The sequence below is a fragment of the Dama dama genome, chromosome 18 (assembly GCF_033118175.1).
Source record: "Dama dama isolate Ldn47 chromosome 18, ASM3311817v1, whole genome shotgun sequence".
Lineage (NCBI taxonomy): Eukaryota > Metazoa > Chordata > Mammalia > Artiodactyla > Cervidae > Dama > Dama dama.
In genome coordinates, this window is record NC_083698.1 from 100,174,952 (window position 1) to 100,198,618 (window position 23,667).

Below are 23,667 nucleotides of genomic sequence, written 5' to 3' on the forward strand. Positions count from 1 at the left end.
ACAGAAAGAGTAAGAAATCTGTATGGATTCACATATCATATTGGATGCACAATCAAAACTCTAGTCCAATAGTTTATTAAATTTCCATTGCTTAAAACAAACAAACAAACAATACCACTGCTTCCCAATAAGGCTGCAGTTACTTACCCTTCTATGGATTCAGCAACCCTCCCCCCATTCTCCAGTGAAAGTGAAAGTCACTCAGTCATGTCTGGCTCTTTGGGACCCCATGGACTGTAGCCTGCCAGGCTCCTCTGTCCATGGAATTCTTCAGGCAAGAATACTGGAGCGGGTTGCCATTTCCTTCTCCAGGGAATCTTCCTGACCCAGGGACTGAACCTGGTTCTCGTACATTGCAGGTGGATTCTTTACTGTCTGAGCCGCCAGGGAAGCCCAATCTCTAGTAATGAACTTAAACCAGAGTCCACATATTTGCTCCCGGCTCCCCTCACCAAGAGCCCCACCCCAGCTCCTTGTGGTTAGAACTTGTGCGGAAGTACCGCCTCATCTTGGGGAAAAATTGAGCCGGCCATCAGTGTCTACATTTCCTGACTATAAAAGCCTGCAACTTATTTTGTCATAAAACAGGAAGTGTGGCAACCTTAGTTCTCACTTTGCCGAACAGAAGGGTTGTGGTTTCCCTTTTGCTGTCTGAATCCTGGGCTCACTTTAGCTCAGAATTCTGTTCATTCTTTCCTTTACAACACTTTCAACCTCCCCCTTCCTTCCCTGTAGCACTTGCTTGTCACTGACACCATCAGAGAGCTTGTATCTCCATTGAGTTCTAATATCATTCCAACATCCACTCCTATCAAGATGCAAATTTTTGGGCTGGCCAAGCATTCATTTGGGATAAACCCTGAATGAAAACTTTTTGGCCAGCCCAATGCTTCTAATAACCTCCTTCAAGCAAGTTCTAACACATAATGTGTTAATCTCATTTTTAAACATTGTAAGTGGCCATGCTAATTAACCCCAAATAGGGAAGCCTAGGAATATAGAAACAGAGCTTAGTGTTGTAATAAAATATAAAACTGTCATCAATTTAATTTGACATACAAAAAGTGATGTTCACAATCATTGTAGTACATTTTTATTAGACATAAATGGTGATCTCTTTACTTGGGTGACTATAATTTCTAGTAGTTTTATGCAAACTTCCCTTATGGCTTCAGTCAGTCAGTTCAGTCACTCAGTCATGTCCGACTCTTTGCAACCCCATGGACTGCAGCGTGCCAGGCTTCCCTGTCCATCACCAACTCCCAGAGCTTGCTCAAACTCATGTCCATTGAGTCAGTGATGCCATCCAACCATCTCATCCTCTGTCGTCCCCTTCTCCTCCTGCCTTCAATCTTTCCCAGCATCAGGGTCTTTTCCAATGAGTCTGATCTTATGGCTTAATTCTTGTTAAATTAAAACACAAACATATTTCTTTTCTCTTTTATACTTACTGAGGAGAGTCTGTAGTTGATGTCTTCCTGCAAGTACAGAGGACAGACCAGATGCCCACAAGACTTATCTACCTTTTTCTGGCCTTTCTTTCAGTATGGCCAAATGAACTCTTTTTCCTCCTGCATATGGTTTTCCTGTGTCCCTGGTGTTCCCTTTCTACAAAATGCCCACAACTTGCCTCCACCCAATGTCTCCTTGAGCAGTCCTCCTCTTTTTCTACTCTGTGGTCAGCTGGACCAGTCCTGGGTCAGTGTGGTACCAACCAGTGCTGGCGTCTTTGGGGTCATTGTATTGTACCTGGTAGCACGATCTCTCTAGAACTGCAGGCAGGAATATATTATGACTACTGGGGCCCAATGAACTATACCAAATTCTTAATATATAGTTAATAAACACAGTCAGGTCATCAAAATCCATTAAAATGGAGATTCAGGCCAAGACCAAGGAAATATTTAGCTTATTTCTTTAGGACTTTGCTGAAGAACAGAGATTCAGTTCTCTGAAGTGTGGTCATCTTGGGTATTAGGTAGTCTTCAGAGAGGTTTCCTAGCAGATTCCTGCCCTGCCCAGCCCCCTCGTCATTCCCATGAACAGTGCTGTCTCTGGTCCTAGCTTAGCTCACAAGCCCATTCCTAGTCCTGGCCTCAAAGCAGATTGAAGAGGGCCTCTGCTGTCCCTCCCCAGGCAGGCTGGAGGGCATGAGAACAGGGGTCTCTTGGGAACAAAATTGAGCTCCAGAAGCTGAGTTTATCCCTCTTCCACCCTTGCTATCCTTTAAATAACGTTCACACCTGTTCAGTCTGCAGTTTCTCCCTGGTAGTATGGTCATGTGCTCTGAGGACGAAGCAAAGCCTGTTGATCAGTCAGAAATTCTTGGTTCTATCTTTGTACCAACCCAGTTGTCTCTATCAAACAGTCTGTCTCCTGGTGATGTTAATAGTATCCAGTCCCCCAAAGTGGAGTGCAGAAGCTGATTTCCTCCAATAGCCTAGGACCTCTACTAGTAGACAGATGGATAAAGAGATCATTTGATCAGTTGACCCGTGTGGATCGAAAGCCACGGGTCTGACTTTCTCAGGAAATAGGGTCTCGGGGAGTTGCTGACACAGAATGAGGAGTTTGCCTCGGCTGTGTGTCTGCAAGTATGTTTGTGGAGGGCCTGGTGCTTTAGCACTGAGGAGCTATTAGGGGGTTCTCCAGTGACCTGTGGAAGACAGACGTAGGAATTTAATGTTCTGTATCTCCCGGATCAGTCCCAATTGCCAATATGCTCTTTCGCTGTCTCTGTAGTATATTTGTTGTTCTTGTCAGAGGCCACAGAGAGCTGCATCATCGGGCCTTCTTCTCACAGATCCAGCGGTAGGTGATGTTACATGAAACAGCATCATATGTCTTTGTTAGACCTATGGTCACACAGTGGAAATTCTGACCCTGATTGGTAATGCTAGTTGGGAAAAGAAAGCATGGTTAAGGCCTGTCATTTCAGCCCTGCCTTTTCCTGGTTCTGGTACCCCCTCAGCATCCCCATGGAGAAGGAAATGGCAACCCATTCCAGTATTCTTGCCTAGAGAATCCCGTGGACAGAGGAGCCTGGTGGGCTGCTGTCCATAGCATCACACAGAGTCGGATACGACTGAAGCACCTTTGCATGTATGCATGCATTGGAGAAGGAAATGGCAACCCACTCCAGTGTTCTTGGCTGGAGAATCCTAGGGACAGAGGAGCCTGGTGGGCTGCCGTCTATGGGTTGCACAGAGTTGGACACAACTGAAGCAACTTAGCAGCAGCAGCAGCATCCCCAAATCCAGCTCAAAAACTGATGCTTTCCTGTCAGCTCTCCTGTGAGTTTTTACGGACTCGTTATCTTGGATTAACTCACTCTGTTTGGTTAGAAACACCTCATGGGTTGTTTGTCCCTTTTTCTCCCAGACATAATGTTTTAGTGCTGGAGGTCCTATGTTTTCAACAGGAGGCCCAAGAGGAGAAGGAGGAAGGAGATTTCTCTTCCTTTCCTGGACACCAGCTGGCTTTGTGAAAAACTTGGTTGGTCTTTTCACACCTCTTTTAACTGTCCTTCAGTCTGACTGGAAAGAGTCTGGTTTCATGGGAAGGACATAAGTTTTGGAGCCAAGTGGATGCAGGTCAAACTGTAGCTCTACCACACCCTGGCTTTGTGATATTCAACACATTTCTAAGCCTCAGTTCATCTGTCTGTTAAATGGGAATCAATAAAGGCTTTTCCTTGTAGCATCATTGTGAATACTGCCAGGAATGACATGTAAAGTGCTTAGCAAGGGCCTTGCATTTAGTAGACACTGAATGAATGTTCACTTACTCCTTTCTGCGAGCGGCTGGTTACAGTCTGGGGAACTGACTTGCTTTCTATCTGACTCACCATTTTCATAGGTCTGCTGGGAATGTCATGTTCCTCACCATGGCTATGGCCATGGAATGATACATAGGACATAGCTCTTGGGAGTTAAAGTTTAATAGCTTTAAGGCATAGACAAATTGTTTATAGTAACATTTCCTTAGATAGAGAAACCATCTCCGGGGAACTTGTAAGAACTTAGTTAAAAAACCGTGATCTCTGGGTTAAAAGATACTTATGAGATATATATCAAACATGATATGTATGGGGATTTGTTTGGATCTTGATTTGAACAAAATAATTTGTTGAATGAACAGTCCTCTCTACTCAGAAATATTTTATATTTTCCATAATAAAAAATTTACCCCAAAAATGTGTCTCTGGGGATAAGTGGGTTGGAATAAAGGAGAGGGAGAGAACAGGCAGCTAAGTCTCAGCCTTTGTGCTGTTCCAGGGCAAACCCACTGAGTCTCTGGTCTAGTCTCTAGAAGCAGCTAAGATCCCAGAAAAATGTGAGATGTTCACGTACTTGCCATTAAACGCAGCGTTGTTGATCCAGCGCCACGTCTTCTCTACAGGCTGGTATAATAAGCCAATAAAATACTTCTCAGCACCAGTTATGTCCTGGAGAAATTTCTAGAAATTAAAGAGATAAGACAATCAGCAAAAAGTTCTTTCCTGCTGCTTCCTTTCTGCCAATGGACTCATGATTATATCTGTCTGGGAACAAGTAAAGGACTCCAGGGCTGGCTATCCCTGGCACTGCCCATCAGCCCTAGAGACGTGATTCTCATTTTACCCAGAGCATCAAAATCATGTGGAGGTCTTGTTAACACACAGACTGCTGAGCTCCGGTTTAGTAAGTGTGGTGGAAGGGACCAAGAATTTGCATACCTAATAAATTCCCGGGTGATGCTGATGCTTTGAAAATGAAGGAGGAGGGTACTATACCATCTAAAAAAGGGTAATTTCAACTACACATTTCTTTGATCTACTCTGCATAGGATTGTTTTCATTGCCAGAAGTTTTACATTCCAAATAAGACTGGATCATCTTGGAGAAGGAAATGAGAACCCACTCCGGTATTCTTGCCTGGAGAATCCCAGGGATGGAGGAGGCTGGTGGGCTGCCATTTATGGGGTTGCACAGAGTCGGACACGACTGAAGTGACTTAGCAGCAGCAGCAGCAGCAGCAAGACTGGATCAAGTAAATTCCTTGAATACTCGGCAAGGGAAAAACAGGGAGATTTGAAAGTGTGTTGCCAAAGCAGATAATGCCACAAGAAATAATCAGTTGCCAACAAAGGTCTGTCTAGTCAAGGCTATGGTTTTTCCAGTAGTCATGTATGGATGTGAGAGTTGGACTATAAAGAAAGCTGAGCACTGAAGAATTGATGCTTTTGAACTGTAGTGTTGGAGAAGACTTTTGAGAGTCCCTTGGGCTGCAAGGAGATCCAACCAGTCTATCCTAAAGAAGATCAGTCCTGAGTGTTCATTGGAAGGACTGATGTTGAAGCTGAAACTCCAATACTTTGGCTACCTGATGCGACTCATGGGAAAAGACCCTGATGCTGGGAAAGATTGAAGGCAGGAAGAGAAGGGGACGACAGAGGATGAGATGGTTGGATGGCATCACTGACTCCATGGACATGAGTTTGGGTAAACTCTGGGAGTTGGTGATGGACAGGGAGGCCTGCCGTGCTGCAGTCCACGAGGTTGCAAAGAGTCAGACATGAATGAACAACTGAATTGAACTGAACTGATCTGAGTGCCTGCTAAAATGACAGTGACCTTAGACATCTTACTTTCTGCATTAAATTAATGGGTCACAAATCATTCTGGCCAGAAACCTGGGAGTCCCCTGGACTCTCCTGTATTCTTCACATTCCTCCCATTATCAGTGACTATCCAAGTCTTCTTAAATATTCTCTCCATCCCCCTGGTTACTGCCTTTATTCCTCCTTTCCTAATATTTTTCTTCCCTGAAGTACTTCATTATTTTTAAAACTTGATTACCAGATTTACTCATTAGTAAACTTTTTTTTTTTTTTGAGTATCTGTTGTGTGCCAGGCATTGTATTAGGTTGGAGATACAGAAATACATTTGATTCTTTTAAAAAAAATTATGATTTAAAATGGGTTGGCAAAATATGGGCAGTGGGTCAAATTCAGACTGGAGCAAAATTTTATAAACAAGGTTTTAATGGAACAAGCCGTGGCAATTTGTTACATATTGTGTATAGCTGCTTTTGAACTATGATGGCACTATTAAGTAGTTGTGACAGAGAACATATGACCTGAAAAGTGTAAAATATATACCATCTATGTTTTTAAAAAATGTCTGCTGACCCATGGTCTGAAACAAGGGTTCTTAACCCTTCTGTCTCTTGCTGGAAGCAGGGATGGTTTCTACAGGGATCTATAAAACCACTGGAATTTTATTCAAAATATTGTGCTTATGTAATGTTTCTGGAAAGAGATGAATAGATTTCACCACCATTTCTAAAACATCAGTTATCCCAACATGTTGACAATCCACAGATCTAATAAGAGAAGATAGATGAGTTGACCAGCATAGAAGGGTATCCCAGGTATAGTGCTTTTAGGAAATATGTATTAGATATGGACCAGGAGGGCTTCCCTCATGGCTCAGAGGTAAAGAATCCACCAGCAATGCACGAGCCACAGGAGATGCGGGTTGGATCCTTGTGTCAGGAAGATCCCCTGGAGGAGGGCATGGCAACCCACTCCAGTATTCTTGCCTAGAGAATCCCATGGACAGAGGAGCCTGGTGGGCTACAGTCCATGGTGTTTCATAGAGTCAGATGTGACTGAAGCAACTTAGCACGCATGCATACCCAGGGAGAAAGGAGGAAGTGAATAATTATGGGATTTCGGAGTCTATATAAAGACTGTAGATGAGGTAATACGTGAGATGGATTTGGGGAGATAGCTATTGTAAGGCAAGTGCTAGGAGCGGGGTGTGTGTGTGGCGCGGGGTGGGGTGGGGGCAGTGGCCAGGATTGGACTTCCTGGAAAAGGAAGTATTAGATCACAGGCAGACTGCAGAGTGTGCGTGCATGCTCGGTCACTTCAGTTGTGTCCGACTTTTTGTGACCCCATGGACCGTAGCCCGTCAGGATCCTCTGTCCATTGGATTCTCCAGGCAAGAATACTGGAGTAGGTTTCCATTTCCTCCTTCAGGGGATCTTCCCAACCCAGGGATGAAGCCCGCTCCTCTTAGTTTCCTGCATTGGCAGGCAGGCTCTTTACCACTAGCGCCATAGGCTGGAGCATCTGTGGAACTACAAGATGCTGAATTCGGTTGGTGCAGACACAGGGTTGGAGAGAAGGCAGAGGCTGGACCGTACAAGGCTTACATGTCATGCTAGGGAAACCGGACTTCAACTCACTTCATTTTGGAAAATGGCACAGAGAGTTTAGAGCCTTAGACCAGTTAGTAGGTCAGATCTGTGGAGGATAGGTAAGAAGTGGCAAAACTAGGGGCAAGGAGAGAAATTAGAAGAATCCCAAAGAAATCCAGGGGAGAGCTGAATGATTTGCTGTGAAGATAGCAGGGAAGGAACTTGGTTAGCAGATAATTTAGGGGGGAAACGAAAAGGCAAAGTCCAAGAAAACTGTCAGTGTTCCATTTCGGTTGACATGATAACTCACCAGTATTTGGGATACAAGAGGAGGAGCAGTTGGGGTAAAACTTGATTTAGTTTTAAGCATGGTATGTTTGTGGTGGTTTTGAGACATCAAAGTAGAATGTGATTCACTGTCTGGTCTAGGAAAGGGAACTGAAGATACGGATATGAGAGTCATCGGCAAGCCATTGGCGTGATGAGCTTTTTTTTGGGGTTAGCATGAGTGTAAGTGGCAGAGAATGCCAAGGATGGCTTTTGAAATGTATCAACCCTTAAGGGGTTAGTAGAGGAAAAGAGGTTATGGACGTCCTTTCCCATTCCCCTCTTCTTTCCTTTTTCTCTTTTCTGCCCTCTGTCTTGCTCTTGGTTTTCTACTTCAAGGCATTTTCCCTTCCCACTTGGGTCCGTAGCCCTAGAGGAGCTGTACCATCATGATCCCTGCTCACTGTTGGGCACCTACTACGAGATTCACAGAGATGCTCTCATAAACTCTTTACCACCACAGGGCTTTTTAGAAGAAGGGTGAAGGGAAGAGCGGGAAGAAGCAGAATACTGTGTGGAGCACAATGTCTAGTGCTCCGCAAGTACGTGGGGTTTGAAGGAGAGGCAACTGTAAACTAAAACTATGGCCTAAAATTCAGTTGCTCGGTCGTATCCGACTCTGCAACTCCCTGGACTATAGCCCACCGGGCTCCTCTGTCCATGGGGCTTCTCCAGGCAAGAATACTGGAGTGGGTTGCTATTTCCTCCTCCAGGGAATCTTCTCAACCCAGGGATTGAACCCGCATCTCTTGCGTCTGTCTCCTGCACCAGTAGGCAGACTCTTTACCACTAGCACCCCCTGGGAAGCCCTAAAATTGATTAGAGTGTGGGTTTTGGACTTAGGGAGATCTCAATTCAATTCCGTGTGCTGTCATTTACGAGGTGTATGACCTTGATCAAATTATTTTCCTGTGCCCTAGTTTTTTATATTTTAATTTTATTCTATTTATTTGAGCATGAAAATTCACTTCTTAAAATCTAATTTTTATTGGAATATAGGTGCTTTCCTAGTGTTCCCATATATAAAATATGAAGAACTATAACTCCTCAGAATTGTTATTATGATAAAAAGAGATAATAAAGCTTTTTACATAGTGTGAGCTATTTTTACTCTCATAATTGCACACTGCAATCCCAATACTATGATCCCATTCTTTGTTTTGCATATTACTAATTTTGTTATTTAAAAACTTCCTTACTTATTAGGCTGATTGGGATCAAATATTAACAGCTCATGTCTGTGAAGAATTCCGTAGTTTTAAAAGCTTTATACACATTGGCTCATTTAGTCATTCCCTGTGTTTTACATGCCCTGGCCCCTCCCCAACACCCTGATCATGGGAGAGACCATAGAGTGTGGATTTCATTAGCTCAAATGGGCCTGAGGAACACACCCCACTGCTATTGGGAAGAGCCTCCCGCCCCGTCTCCATCCCACCCCTACCCATTCCCTGCTCCACAAATCAAATTGCCCCACCAACTCAACTCCACCCAGTGAGGCTGGTGAAGGGATGCTGCTTTCTGTACCATTCCATGGGCTCACCAGTTTCTCTGGCGTGTTGACGATGGCCAACGTGGATCCTTTTCCTTTGCAAAAGTTCATGCTCTTGTTCCAAGGCAATTCCGATTTGGACAAGAAAAAACATCTTCCTTGATGAAAATCCCACCCCTTGGGGCAGACTACAGGAATCCAAGAAAAGAGAGGATGAGATTAGTGGGGTTTTGGGTATGCATCTTGGGAGCAAATCATAAGACAGTAGGAAGTGGGTTTCTTTAGAATTATTATATCAATACAATTCTCTTCAATCCAGGAAGAAATTTCATCCATTTTGACCCCAGTTTCCCTGTCTGTAACATGAAGGGAATGATGATAAGGTCACTATGGCCCCATTGGGTCAAACGGTTTCATAAGAAAGGATACAATGGGAAAAGTCTCTAAGAATTCACTACCTAAGAACCTGGAGGTGGAGAGGGTTATAAGCATGTGCTGTACCTGTTCCATAGCTCTCTGTTGGAGTGAAGCTGACAGTGCCATTCCCCAAAATCTGCGGAACTGAAATGAAAAGAAAACCTGAAGATAGCCGGATGATGGATGTGATACACAAATGTCACAGCAGATGTCCAGAATGGACAGTGGAATTAATAAGGGACTCTTTGCCACTCTGTGTTGGAATTTTTCAGATTTTTTTCTTTGGAACGTCCATCCAACTACTACTATTATTTGCCCTGCCTCAGGTCCTATTTTATGTCTTCTTTTTGGTGTCTCATATATACCTTTGATGGGTTTCCCAGGTGACTCTAGGGTAAAGAACCCGCTGGATAATGCAGGAGACATAGAGATGCGAGTTCGATCCCTGGGTTTGGGAGATGCCCTGGAGGAGGGCACCACAACCCACTCCAGTATAATTGCCTACAGAATCCTCATGGACAGAGGAGCCTGGTGGGCTACAAACCATAGGATTGCAAAGGGTCGGACACAACTGGTGACTTAGCACACACACATATACTTTTGACAGTGTGATATGCCAAGAAAAAGAGCAGGAGAAAGGAAGAGGACTAGATGCATTTAGTACCAGAAAGGAAACCTCCCTGTTCTTTCTCATCTGTACCTTTTACAGTGTTTTCCCCAAAGAGCTGTCTGGAGCGCTCCCTCTCCAGGCTCCACATAGCACCTTTGCTGCTCGCCCCACTGCTGGGTGTGCCTTAAACCCTATGTGAAAACCCATGGTCCTGATGGGCAGCTCTTGACTCTCTCTCATCAGCAATTATCAGCTCTAAGGACTGTGCTAACTGGAACAAGATTCAGAACTAGAGGATGTTGGCAGACAAGGAGGCAGATGGACATTCCAGAGGTTTCTCTTTTGATTTTTGGCTATGCCACATGACATGTGGGATCTTATTTCCTTGACCAGGGGTTGAATCCATGCCCCCCACAGTGGAAGCACAGAGTCTTAACCACTGGACTGCCAGGGGAGTCCCCAGAGACTTCCTGTGGGCAGAGAAGAGTCCATTCATCTCTTTAAACATAAAAGGAGAATCAGTAGGCCTCCAAGAGGTCTCATTATTTTTGGGGAACACTGGCTGTCAAAGTGGGTGGTTACTGTGGCTCCAGAGGTTGATCAGACTTTTCCTGGACCAGTTGTTTGTCCATGGTGGTTGAAGACCAGTTTAGTTTACCCAGGTGCCAATTAGCTACTTACAATCATATATAAAATGTGCACGTTAGCATTCACTTTTTATTTTAGTCCCCTATTCAAAGGCTCTTTGTAATATAGCATAACCTGGATTTCATTAGAAACGACTTGGGGATTATAACTGAACAGAACTGTATACATATTTCATGAGCGTTTCCTCCTTTTGGCTCACTATACTTACTGGGTGCCTCAGTTGCTACAAAGATGAAGAAGAAATTATCTTTCTGATAGAGATGTGGCTAGTAATAGGTTTGTATTAAGAGCAAGTGAGAAGGAGATCCTTGGAAAAGCTTCAAAAGGAGGTGGGGTTCATAAGGAGAGCCGTGCCTGACATGTTTTTATCCCCATAGCTTCTGGCATTGGACTTTGTGCTTTATAGAATGATAGTTGACTAATTTCTCCTGTTTTCAGTCTCCTTCTGTGTTTGGTCTAGCATACTGCTTGGCACCAAAAAAAGGTACTGAATATAATTTTTGATGATTTTTGTGGGGCATGGGTTTATTTAAACAATTCTTTAAATGACAGGGTTTATAAAGTACTTTCATATCACATTACACTAGTTATACACAAATCATCCTCATTCCCAAAAGGAAAACAGGATCTGAAATGTCATCAAGTCTAGTCTTGGTTTCTCATCTCTAAAAGTAAGAAAATTAATTAGAAGATCTTTGTTTTTCTGGGTGTGCTGCATTTATTTTACTTTTCCAGCTTTATTGAGATATCACGGACACATAACATTGTATAAGTTTGAATATACAACATGATGATCTAATACATGTACTTATTGCAAAATTATCAACACAGTAAGGTCAGTTAACTCCTCCATCACCTCGCAAAATCATCTTTTTTGTGTGTGTCGTGAGAACATTGAGCATCTACTCTTCTAGCAACTTCCTTGCATACAATACACTGTTATTACTTACAGTCACTATGTTGTACATAGGAGTTTTGGAACTCATTCATCTTATAACAATTAGCAGCTCTTGTCAAACTCATTCTACAGAAGAATGTCTAGGGGAAGGAGGCTTTGAGAAAGGTCTTTGAGACTTAAGCACAGAAGAACCTGGAGGGGGGAGAGGAGGTTATTTTCATGTACATTACCTGTTTCAGAGCTCTCTGTGGGAATGAAGATGACATTATGTTCGCCAAAAATCTGTGGGACTGCAAAGAAAATCAGCGGTAGACTCAGCCCCAAAGGTGGCTGTGCAGTGAGTGTTATAGACAGACATTACTGTGGGGCTGGTGGGACACAGCGCCTGTCCGAGGGGCAGGTTGAGTTCTCTGACTCGGGTCAGCCAAGGTGGGCCTGGGTTTCCTGTGGGTATATTCACTCCTTCTCATCCTGCTCTCTTATGTGGTGGAAACTGCACCTCGAGATTGGGCCATATGGTCGATACCTCTTACCCAACTGTTGCCTCCAAATCACATTTCCTTCCTCATTTATCTTCCCCACAGGCTTCTGAGGCTGGAGAAGATTTTACTTGCTGCAACTGTGGTAAAATCTTTTGATACGAGGCCTCTTTTTCTGAACATTTGGATGAATTAGCCTCTGTGTACATAAATGAAAATATCTTGCCCATTAAAACCACATTAACCTTTAAGTAGCTCCAGGTGGCACTAGTGGTAAAGGACATACCTGCTAATGCAAGAGACTTAGAAGACCTGGGTTCGATTCCTGGGTTGGGAAGATCCCCTGGAGGAGGGCATTGGAGACACAACCCACTCCAATATTCTTGCCTGGAGAATCCCCACGGAGAGAGGAGCTTGGTGGGCTACAGTCCATGGGGTCGCAAAGAGTCAGACACAACTGAAGCGACTTAGCATGCCCCACAGCTTATCACGGGGTTGGACTGGAGCTGTATTTTCATATTAGAAACTATAACATGCACTGCAGAGTATTTCAGCTCAGATTACCCAATGAATACTCTAGTGGCAAAAATTTTGTGTGGGAGTCTAATCATCAGACACTGCTCTGTTTTGAGTCTCCAAGGTAGACCAAGGAACCCTACCCATTGTGTGTGTGTCTGGGAATGAGAAGGGCAGTCAATTGCCCTCAGCTGGAAAGTCTTGAGCATTTAACCTTTATATTCAACCCTGCATCCTAGGGAAAGGGTCAAGAACAGTACAATCTGAGTTGCGGTAAGAGGTTGATCAGATACTCACAATAAAGCAGAAATAAGGTCATTCCAACAATTTTAAGCACCACTACAATAAGCCCAGAGATTATCATGTGCCAATTCATGATGCAGGAGATGAGGAGGCCTGTGGGCATGAGAGCACAATATCACCATTGGAATCTGGGACAAGGCTTCTTTCCAGCAGGGAATGTGCCTGACTCTCAGAGCAACCCTTAGGGGCTGGGAAGCCCGGCTTGACATTGATAGGCACAAGGAGAAGACCCAGCACATACCCAGAAGACAGGGAGGAGCTTGTGTTCCTTGGGAACCTTTGAACCTGATGTGCTGCCTCTCCTCTGCCATCCCTAGCTCTCGGCTTCAATCCTGTTCCCATCTGCAGCTCTTAAACTGTCTGGTGAATAAACCCCTCTCCTGGACTTTGAGAACCCTTAACCTTGAAATGATCCTTGCTCCCCAGGCCTTTCATTTGTAGTCTTGGCCATACGGTCTAAGCTTTCAGAAGTCATCATCTTCAAAAAACTATGCCAGGAGTCCGACAGACAGGACAAGTGTCCCTGCGGTCCTTTGCGTGGGAGCAGAGCCAACAATCTGTATAGAGAGGACAAGCAGAGACTCACCTGGTGTCTCCCTGGAAGGCTGGGCTGGTCTGCAGGTGGGGATCTTTCCCAGTGGCCTTGTGCCTGGTGTGGTGGGTAGAGGCCCCACCAGCGAGAACAGGCTCCTTGTGTGTGAGCAGTGTCCTTCCTTCCTTACATCGTCTCTGTCTCACCAGCATCCCTGAGCAAACACTTCTTCCTGTTCAGTGTTCTTGGCAAAGGGAGTGGGAGGGGCTAGGAGGGGAAGGGAGTGACTTCTGAAAGAGGAAGGTCCCCGCCAAAGGGGTTCTCATAGAGGGGAATTATCGTAGGATTATTTAGGAAATGGAACATCTTAACACCGACTTGTTCTCTGTGTCTGAATCTCCCTGAAGTAAAGTGGAAAGAAAATGTAGTAGAATGTTAACATATACGAGTCTGAGCGAAGAGTGTCTGTGAATTATTTATTTGGACTTTCCTTACAGCATGTCTGCAAATCTGAAATTGTCAAAACAAAAAATTTTAAGAAAAGAAATTCATCTGAAGTCACTGCTTTTAATAAGGAGGTCCTCATATGTCCCACTGGTTCCATAACTGCAACCTGGCTCTCTGCTAAGTCCCCTTTATCATGGACTTCTCCTCTCTGGTCCCACCCAACAGCTCACCTCCCTGGCCTTATGCCTCAAGAAGTTGATGACTATTCAGTATTTCATGAGCATGGTGCTCTGCTGGATACAGGGGGTCTGGTGGGGGTGAATAATACTGAAGTCTTACTATCAAGGATATATTACATTTGAAGTTTTTCTTTTATTATACTTTTCCTACTGTAAAGGCTATGTGTACTCATTGGGGCTTCCCTGATGGCTCGGATGGTAAGGAATCTGCCTGCAGTGCAGGAGGCCTGGGCTCGATCCCTGGGTTAGGAATATCCCCTAGAGAAGGGAATGGCAACCCACTCCAGTATTCTTACCTGGAGAATGCCATGGACAGAAGGGCCTAGTGGGCTACAGTCCATGGGATCATAAAGAGTCAGACACGACTGAGTGACAAACACACACTAATTACAAAAAATGGTTAAAGGAAATTTCCTGGTGGTCCAGTGGCTAAGACCCTGTGCTCCCAATGCACAGGGCCCGGGTTCGATCCCTGGTCAGGGAGCTGGATTCTGTATGTTACAACTAAAGAACTCACCTGCCCCAATGAAGGTCAAAGAACCTGCTTGCCCCAACTAAGACCCGGTACAGCCAAATAAATAAATATTTTTTAAAAGTGGTTAGAAAATACTGGCAAGGAACATTGAGAAAATAATGTTCATAAAATTTTACACTTAGCAATAGTTGCTGTTAACATCTCTGGGTGTGTATACTTTATAGATGAGCAGGTAGATAAGAAGATAGATAAGTAGATAGATAGATACTGGGTCATTTAGAAAACTGGGATCATACTGTATATATTATTTGTAATCTGGGCAATATAGGTTAAACTCACACTGTATTACAGGTATCCCTTCAAGTCAAAATATAGATTTTTGATGATATATTATTATTATTGCATATACACTTATATGATTTATTCAATGATTGGACCACTGTAATTCTTCTAGTAAAGTGTATCTTCTGACTAGTTTCACTTTTCACTGAGATGGTCCACAGATAACCCAGTGTGGACATACCCTTGACTGTATTATTTACCATCCTCTGCTAAAACAGGGCTTCCCTTGTGGCTCAGCAGTAAAGAATCCACCCACAATGCAGAAGACCTGGGTTCAAGCCCTGGGTTGGGAAGATCCCCTGGAGAGGGAAAAGGCTACCCACTCCAGCATTCTGGCCTGGAGAATTCCCTGGACTGTATAGTCCACGGGGTCGCAAATAGTCGGACATGACTGAGCGACTTTCACTCACTGCTAAAACATGTTCATCCTCTTAAGTTCCTTATCTCTGGATGGGAAGACCATCTATTCAGTTGCCCATAGCTTTAAATTAGGGTATTATCCTTGGCTTCTCTCTCTCCCCTCCTTCCCATCCAATCAAACACTAAGTCACGATGATTCTCTTGGAGCTTCTCAACCTGTCTTCTCCTCTACTTCCTCAATGCTACCTTGTCCCCAGTCTCCACCTGCTCCCTCCTTGATCTTCTCAGCAATGTCTAAAGAAACCTCTGTGCATCATCTTGCTTTAACAATTCTCCACTCTTCAGCAAGAATGATCTTTCTAAAATGCAGACTTGACCCTATCATTCCTGTGATGAAATATTTTAGTTACTTTCCATTGCTCTTAGGATAATCTGAAGAGTTGGAGCCTGGAGGTGAGGGGTGGCTCTTGAACCAGGAGAGGGGAGGATTTGGAGCCTGTGGAGAGACGGTCAGGTTCCAGAACAGAGATCCCAGGGAGATGCTCACACTTGGCTTTCACGTTGTGCAGTGGCTCATTGAATAAATTAGAAGTTCTGCTGCTGAGGACAGTTATCCAATTGGGTAGGGAGGACATGACTTCATTTCTATCAAGCTGTCACAGCATCAGGCAGAAGAAACACTGTGTTCAGTGATCAGACTTTCTGCTCAGGTTGTTTGTAGCCAGGCAGAACAGAACCAGAGAAAATAAAATACTTCCCCTATCTTCCTTCATTAGATCTTACAATATTTAACACTTCCAATATCTATCTAGTTCCATCACATATTTGAATGTTGGGGAAAGCTCCCTAACTTCCTACTTCAAAGTTTAATATGTAGCAAAAAAATCAATGGATGTGTGAGAATATAATAACTCAAAATAAGGTGAGCATTATGAAAAAAAGATCCAATGACTGTCTGAAATAAAGTCACTGTTGTTGTTGGTGTTCAGTCACTAAGTTGTGTCCAGCTCTTTGTGACCCCATGGACTAAAAGCACGCCAGGCTTCCCTGTCCTCCACTTTCTCCCACAGTTCGCTCAAGTTTATGTCCATTGAGTTGGTGATAAGACATAGGAAATGTTGGAAAGCATCTCACTTATGTTTTCATTCAGAGTTTCGAGAACACTGAAAAGAAAATCACTTAATATAATGAAATTAATAAACAAATGCCAAAAGCAGTAAATGTGATTAAAGGAGAAAGAAAGAGAGGTGTGATGTCAGATCTAGCAGATCAGGTACATATGTTGTGGTCTGCAAAAGAGAAAACATGAAAACTGAATAAACAGCAGCAATAATCAAAGAAATTGTGGGAGAAAATATAATCAGAAAAGCTGAAAGTTAGTCAAAATCAGTGAAAAGAGATTCAAACCTGCATAATTCTGGTGATTTCTTTAAATTAAAAAAAAAATAGGTAAAATGTATTCTAGAGGCTTCTAGATAGGAAAACCTAAGAAAGAAGTAAAATACTATTTTTCATATTTTTGTTCAAGAATTCGAGGTCCCAGAAAACCTTAAATCAATATTTAAGGTTCTGAACATTGTGATTTAGGAACTAATAATATGTCAAGTGCAATAAAGAATTTAACTTATAATTACTCATGGGTTCCACCCACCCCCCACTCTCTCCACACCAGGAGCTCCTGGAGCCTCTCTGTGGTCCCCAGACACGGGCACAACCAATAGGAAGCTTAGTAGCATGCAGGTGTCTACCCTCCTCTATAGTTTGGAAATTCAGCAGCTTTCAGAACTCTGCAGTACTATACTGCAGTATATACTAGTCCAGCACTGCATTCATTTTTTTAAAAAATTAATTTTTACTGGAGTAGTTTTACGATGTTGTGTTAATTTCTACTGTACAGCAAAGTGAATCAGTGACACATACGTGTATATCCCCTAATCAGCATTACAACAAAATTCTGAGTTGTTCAACCTAAATAGCACCTTCTTAGGAGTTTATCTCAGGGTTCTTTCTCTCGGTTCCTTATTTCTTTTCTGCTCAAACAGAAAAATGCTCTCTCATATCCCATTAAGGAGAGGCTGCAAATTGGTAGCAGAGATTGCAAACTGGGGGCCCCCAGATTGCAGCAGTATTTTGTTTGATAAGCAGAACGCAATTTGAATGAACATTTTGAAGTTTTAGAGATCTCTATAGCCACCTAAGTATTGAGAAGATCCGACACTGCTGAGATTATGTTTCCTCGGGGCAGCGGTTGGCTCGGTCGAGGGTGGGGGCTCACTCCTCTGCACCTAGTCTTCATCTCATTGGGAGGAGTCCAGTTACCCACTATTGTCATGCTCACGTAGCTGTTTGTTCCCCCCCCCCCCCGCCCCCCGGAGTAGAGCAAGTGTTGTTTAAAGTCATTTCTCTATTGAAAGAGGGAAAACAAAAGGAAGAATGAAGAATCTACATGCTTTCAGAAAAATGGGAGAGAATATGTTTCCTTTTTGTGAAAAGGAAACAATATTTTATGTGTCTTAGCCAAAGAATAAAACTGGAGACAGTTATAAAACCAATTAAGGAACAATTGCTCTATAGAAAAGACATATGATGAAAACGCAATTAACAGGAAGAACTAGAATTGCCACAGTTGATTTCTGAATGCAAACAAAATAGGTTTCCCAAATACTTTTGTGAAAAAGTGGTCATAAAATCCTTTACAGATGACAGATTTCTGAAAGATTGTCTACGGAGTGAAGGCGACATTATGTGGCTTAAATAGAATCAAACATTCATGAATATATTATAGTCAGGAATACTGTCACTTAGAATATTGGCTGAGAACTCGCTGGAAAGTGAAAGTCGCTCAGCTGTGCTATACAGTTCATGAGTTCTCCAGGCCAGAATACTGGAGTGGGTAGCCTTTCCCTTCTCCAGGGGATCTTCCCAACCCAGGGATCGAACCCAGGTTTCCCACATTGCAGGTGGATTCTTTAGCAGCTGAGCCACCAGGGAAGCCCAAGAATACTAGAATGGGTAACCTATCCCTTCTCCAGGGGTTCTTCCCAAGCCAGGAATCCAACTGGGGTCTCCTGCGTTGCAGGCGGATCCTTTACCAACTAAGCTAGAACTTCCTGGAGAGGAATTAAATAATCTGTGGTGTGTTATAATTGCCATGGGTGAAGCAAGGGTATAAATAATAATTCCAAGTAGCTAGCTATATTTACTTGTGGTATTGATTGAAAACTTAATGCAGACAATGAATTTATTAAAATGGCACTGTTGATGTCTACAACATCAAGAAATGATCTGTGTACTAAGAAAAACTTTGACGTTTTTCTGTAGAAAGGTCTAGTTAGTAAGCATGACTAGGGGTATATTCTGTGATGGTATGTGTTAAAGCCAGACTTATTACTTAATTCAAACCGCTGTGGCAACATTTCACAATGGCGCGGAACTGAAGCCTACTCACCACATCATTTGTCAGGAAACACACCGTGCTAAAATATTCATGGATGTGGTCACTAAAGCTGTGTGCCAGACACTCTAGAAAGGTCTAGAACTACACAAAACCAGGGTTTTGCATGAGTTCAAGCTATGCATAACACAATAGTCCATTGTACTCCATGCATCTACTAAGCACATTGAAAATTAAACAAAGAAACACATACACTGAGATTTAAAATATACCATATTTCATTGACTTGGAGAAGCACGTTGCTTTCCACATGACATTTCTGGATTTAAGATGTATTGTAGTCAACGGTAAGAAAGCATTGCTTAACTGGTAGCTTTGAATTTTTCTTCCTTAGTGGTGTGTAAAATAAGGATGTATCCTAAAACTGATGCCATTTTACACTTTGTGAAATATGATAAGAAAATACCACAAATTTAAGTCATTACAGCTTTTAACTTTGATAAAATAGATAAATCATGACACAATACATCAAAATTGACTCAAGAGAAAAAAACCTGAAGTGTCTTTGCTAACAGATGGTCTTAAGATTTTGGAAAATTGTAAACCATAAACTGCAAGAAACCTGTCTTTTAAATGTGACAATTTCTGTGTTTAGATTGAAAAGGAAATAATTTTTGAGGAACACAATTCCTTCGCTTTAAAAAACTTTTGAATTGACCAGATACACAGTTGTAAAGGTAAGACCTACACATTTTGTGGTTTTAGCTGGTGCAAACAGCGAATTAACTGCATTAGAGGTATACATTAAGCCACAAATTTCATCATTTTCTTGGGTGATGGATATTGTATGTAATTCTGCTAAATATAAGTCTCAGAGATCTTTCTCCCTCCTTTTGAGTGGAGAAGCGCATCTTTCCTTTACCTATTTTTATAGTGTTGTGGTTTATAAACAAGCAGTTTACAAACTCAAAAACCTTTAGGTTCTTGACAATGAATATAATGTGTGAAGTTAACCAGGCATAAGACAAACACTTGCCAGAACTACATTAAAAACTTAATTTTTACTCAGCTGAATACATAACACAAATACATGATACTGGCGATGATGTTTTAAATTCATTGAAAAATTACAAATTGAATGTTAAAATATTTAATTGCTATATCTTTGGAACTAAAAGCATAATACTTTTTCTTTTGTGGATTGCGTTTTCAAGTTAACATTGTGCATTGAGATGTAAGGTACAGAATTTATCCTTGAATCCTTTTAACTAGGAGTCATATTTAACTGCATTCTGCTTCATACATGGAAAATAGTTCTTTTGAAGTATAGATTCTTCTAAATATGAATATAACATTTGTCCAATAATTTTGAAATTGGAGAACAAATAAGGAAATTAGTTTTTTATAGCCTTAGAAATTTATTTCATGTCATTTGTTTCATTTCTGATAACTACTTTTGGCAGAGAAAGTGAAACTAGATTATTTAGTGCTAAATGAGCTTTCCCAAATCAGACATTTTGTAGGACAGAGTAAATCTAATTACAGTGGTGTGCCTCCATGTGAATGCCCCAGCAAAGTATTCAGAGTACTTAGATGACATGTAATGTCAAGTCTTTGAGGCATTCTTTTAAAAACTAATGTGTTGGCCAAAAAGTTCATTCAGATTTTTCCATAACCTCTTGCAGGAAAACCCAAATGTAGTTTTTGACCAACCCAATATATCATGTCATATTTCAGATGTACAAAAAAGATAAAGAATAATGTATTAAACAGCTATCTCCTATTCCAGGAAATGAAACATTACATTGAATGTTTGAACTCACCAATCACATCCTCCTCTTCCATTTATGGGTTATATACTACTCATTGTATCATAGGTCTTTTAGTGGCAAGTGAAAGAACTTCAAGCTAGTTTAGGCAAAAGGGGTATGTATTGGCTCATGACATATGTCAAAGGATCACACAATGAAACCAAAGCAAAGCAAGGATATATCTGAACCTCTGGAACGTCAAGAATCAGATAAAACTAGGTCTTGCCACATCCATCTCTTGTCTCTACTCACCTTCTCTTGTGATAGGGAATACAGCAGGAATCATAGCCATGAGAAGCTGCTGTATTTCATGTCTTACAAATTTTTCTTGGATCAAGTTAGAAAAATCCCAAAGGTAGACATTGATGGGCCTGTCAGATGATGAAGACCCATCAAATATGGTCAGGGGCAGGATCATGGTAAACAGTCTAACTGGAGCGTGAGGAGCAGTTATCCCAAGATGGAAGTGGTTGTTCTCAGAAGAAGGAAGGTGCTGGGAAGGCACATGCACACACACACATACATGTGCACACACACACACACACACACACACACACTTGGCCCATTCCAACCATCCTCATTACCTCTTGCCCACTTGCTGCTTCCAGAACTTTATGACCTCCAACCTTGCCAACATTTTCCATCTACATTTATAACCCCATTTAAAATTTATGTTTTTCCAAACTGGCTTCTCCTTGGATGACCATGTGTCTATTTCTAGTTCTGTCCCCTAAACTGAATTTTAGTTCTTCATTTCCAAGACTCTGCTAGTGTTTCCAAGTAGGTGACATGATGTCAATTCAGTTGCAGTAAGTTCCAAACCATATTTACCATTTACCACAAACTAAACCCAACTTCCTTTATCAACTTCTTTATTTTTGTTAGTCATTATGTCATATTACAACATACTCAGACACTGAAAGCCTCCTTGACGCTTCCTTCTTGGTCAAACACCATATGAAGACCCTAGTTGATGATGTTTTTCAAAAGCTCTGTTACATCTATTTCACCTCTCCAATCCTACCACCCCCATCCTAGTCTAAATCTTCACTGCAGTTGGAGTGCAAATGGTCTGAAACCTTCAGCTTTCTAATCTTCACCCTTCACCCTTCACCCTTCTAATCAATACTAGAAAATGCTATCAGACAAAACTTTATAAAATCATCATTATGATCATGTCACTTCCCTATTTAAGTTTCCATTATAATCATTAACTGGAAAAGGAAATGGCAACCCACTCCCGTGTTCTTGCTTGGAGAATTCCATGGATGGAGGAGCCTGGCGGGCTGCAGTCCATGGGGTCACAAAAAGTCAGATACGAACCAGCAACTAACACATAACCATTGACACTAACAAACCTTAGCTCTTGAGCTTAGCTCTACAACCTGACCTTGACCTACTTGTACACTAATCATTAGGGAATTGCAAGTCAAAACCAAAATGAGATATCACCTCACACATATTAGAATGGCTGTGATTAAAACAATAAGTAATAACAATATCTAATGAAGATGTGAAGAAAAAGATTCTTTGTGCTCTGTTGATGGGAATGCAAATTAGCATAGCTGCTTTGGAAAACTGGGAACATTCCTTGAAAAGTTGAAAATAGGACTCTTTCATTGTTGTTGTCATCTAGTCACTTAGTCATGTCCCACTCTTTTGTGACCCCATTGACTATAGCCCACCGGGCTCCTCTATCCATGGGACGTTCCAGGCAAGAATCCTGGAGTGGGTTGCTATTTCCTTTTCCAGAGGATCTTCCTGATCCATGGATAGAGCCTGCCTCTCCTGCATTGACTGGTGGATTCTTTACCACTGAGCTACCTGGGAAGCCCCACAGGACTCTCATACGATCCAGTGATCCTACTTCTGGGTGTATATTGTGAAAGAAGTGAAATTAGTATCTTAGACAGATGTGGGCACTCCTATGCTCATTGCAGCATTATTCAGCACAGCCAAAATGTGAAAACAGCCGAAGTGTTCATTGACAAATGAATGCATAAGGAAGATAGGTGTGTGTGTATACACATACATGTGAGTGTGTGTGTGTATGTGTATGTATATATATATATAATATTCAGCGGTGAGAAAGAAGAAAATCTTGCCATCTTACCATTTGCCATTCATAACAGCATAGATGGACCTGAGGGACGTTCAGTTCTGTTCAGTTCAGTCGCTCAGTCATGTCTGACTCTTTGCGATCCCATGGACCACAGCACGCCAGGACTCCCTGTCCATCACCAACACCCCAAGTTTACTCAAATTTACGTCCATTGTGTTGGTAATGCCATCCAACCGTCTCATCCCCTGTCATCCCCTTCTCCCCCTGTCTTCAATCTTTCCCAGCATTAGGGTCTTTTCAAAAGAGTTAGTTCTTCGCATCAGGTGGCCAAAATATTGGAGTTTCAGCTTCAGCATCAGTCCTTCCAATGAATATTCAGGACTGATTTCCTTTAGGATGGACTGGTTAGATCTCCTTGCAGTCGAAGGGACTCTCAAGAGTCTTCTCCAACATCACAGTTCAAAAGCGTCAATTCATTGGTGCTCAGCTTTCTTTATAGTCTAACTCTCACATCCATACACGACTACTGGAAAAATCACAGCTTTGACTAGACGGACCTTTGTTGGCAAAGTAATGTCTCTGCTTTTTAATAAGCTGTCTAGATTGGTCATAACTTGTCTTCCAAGGAGCAAGTGTCTTTTCATTTCATGGCTGCAGTCACCGTCTAGAGTGATTTTGGAGCTCCCAAAAATAAAGTCTGCCACTGTTTCCACTTTTTCCCCATCTATTTGCCATGAAATGATGGGACTGGATGCCATGATCTTAGTTTTCTGAATGTTGAGTTTTAAGTCAACTTTTTCACTCTCCTCTTTCACTTTCATCAAGAGGCTCTTTAGTTCTGCTTCACTTTCTGCCATAGGGTGGTGTCATCTGTGTATCTGAGGTTATTGATATTTCTCCTGGCAATCTTGATCCCAGGTTGTGCTTCATCCAGTCCAGCGTTTCTCATGATGTATTCTGCATATAAGTTAAATAAGCAGGGTGACAATATACAGCCTTGATGTACTCCTTTCCTGATCTGGAACCAGTCTGTTGTTCCACACCAGGTTCTAACTGTTGTTTCTTGACCTGCATACAGATTTCTCAGGAGGCAGATCAGGTGGTCTGGTGTTCCCATCTCTTTAAGA

General features: G+C 42.3%; 1 protein-coding gene across 2 annotated transcripts; it reads right to left on the reverse strand.

Moving 5' to 3' along the window:
- Window positions 1-126: 126 nt before the first annotated feature.
- On the reverse strand, window positions 127-13,614 carry CLEC5A (C-type lectin domain containing 5A). 2 transcript variants are annotated; one of them, XM_061165952.1, is made up of 7 exons: window positions 13,465-13,614; window positions 12,873-12,971; window positions 11,811-11,870; window positions 9,509-9,568; window positions 9,059-9,195; window positions 4,353-4,459; window positions 127-2,896 (listed from the first exon to the last, which is right to left on the reverse strand). In XM_061165952.1, exons 2-7 carry the CDS (start codon window positions 12,949-12,951, stop codon window positions 2,782-2,784), a joined length of 558 nt encoding a protein of 185 aa, XP_061021935.1. In that variant the 5' UTR covers window positions 12,952-12,971; window positions 13,465-13,614; the 3' UTR covers window positions 127-2,781. The 2 variants fall into 2 exon arrangements, with proteins under 2 accessions (XP_061021935.1, XP_061021936.1); XM_061165953.1 differs by lacking the exon at window positions 11,811-11,870.
- Window positions 13,615-23,667: the final 10,053 nt, after the last annotated feature.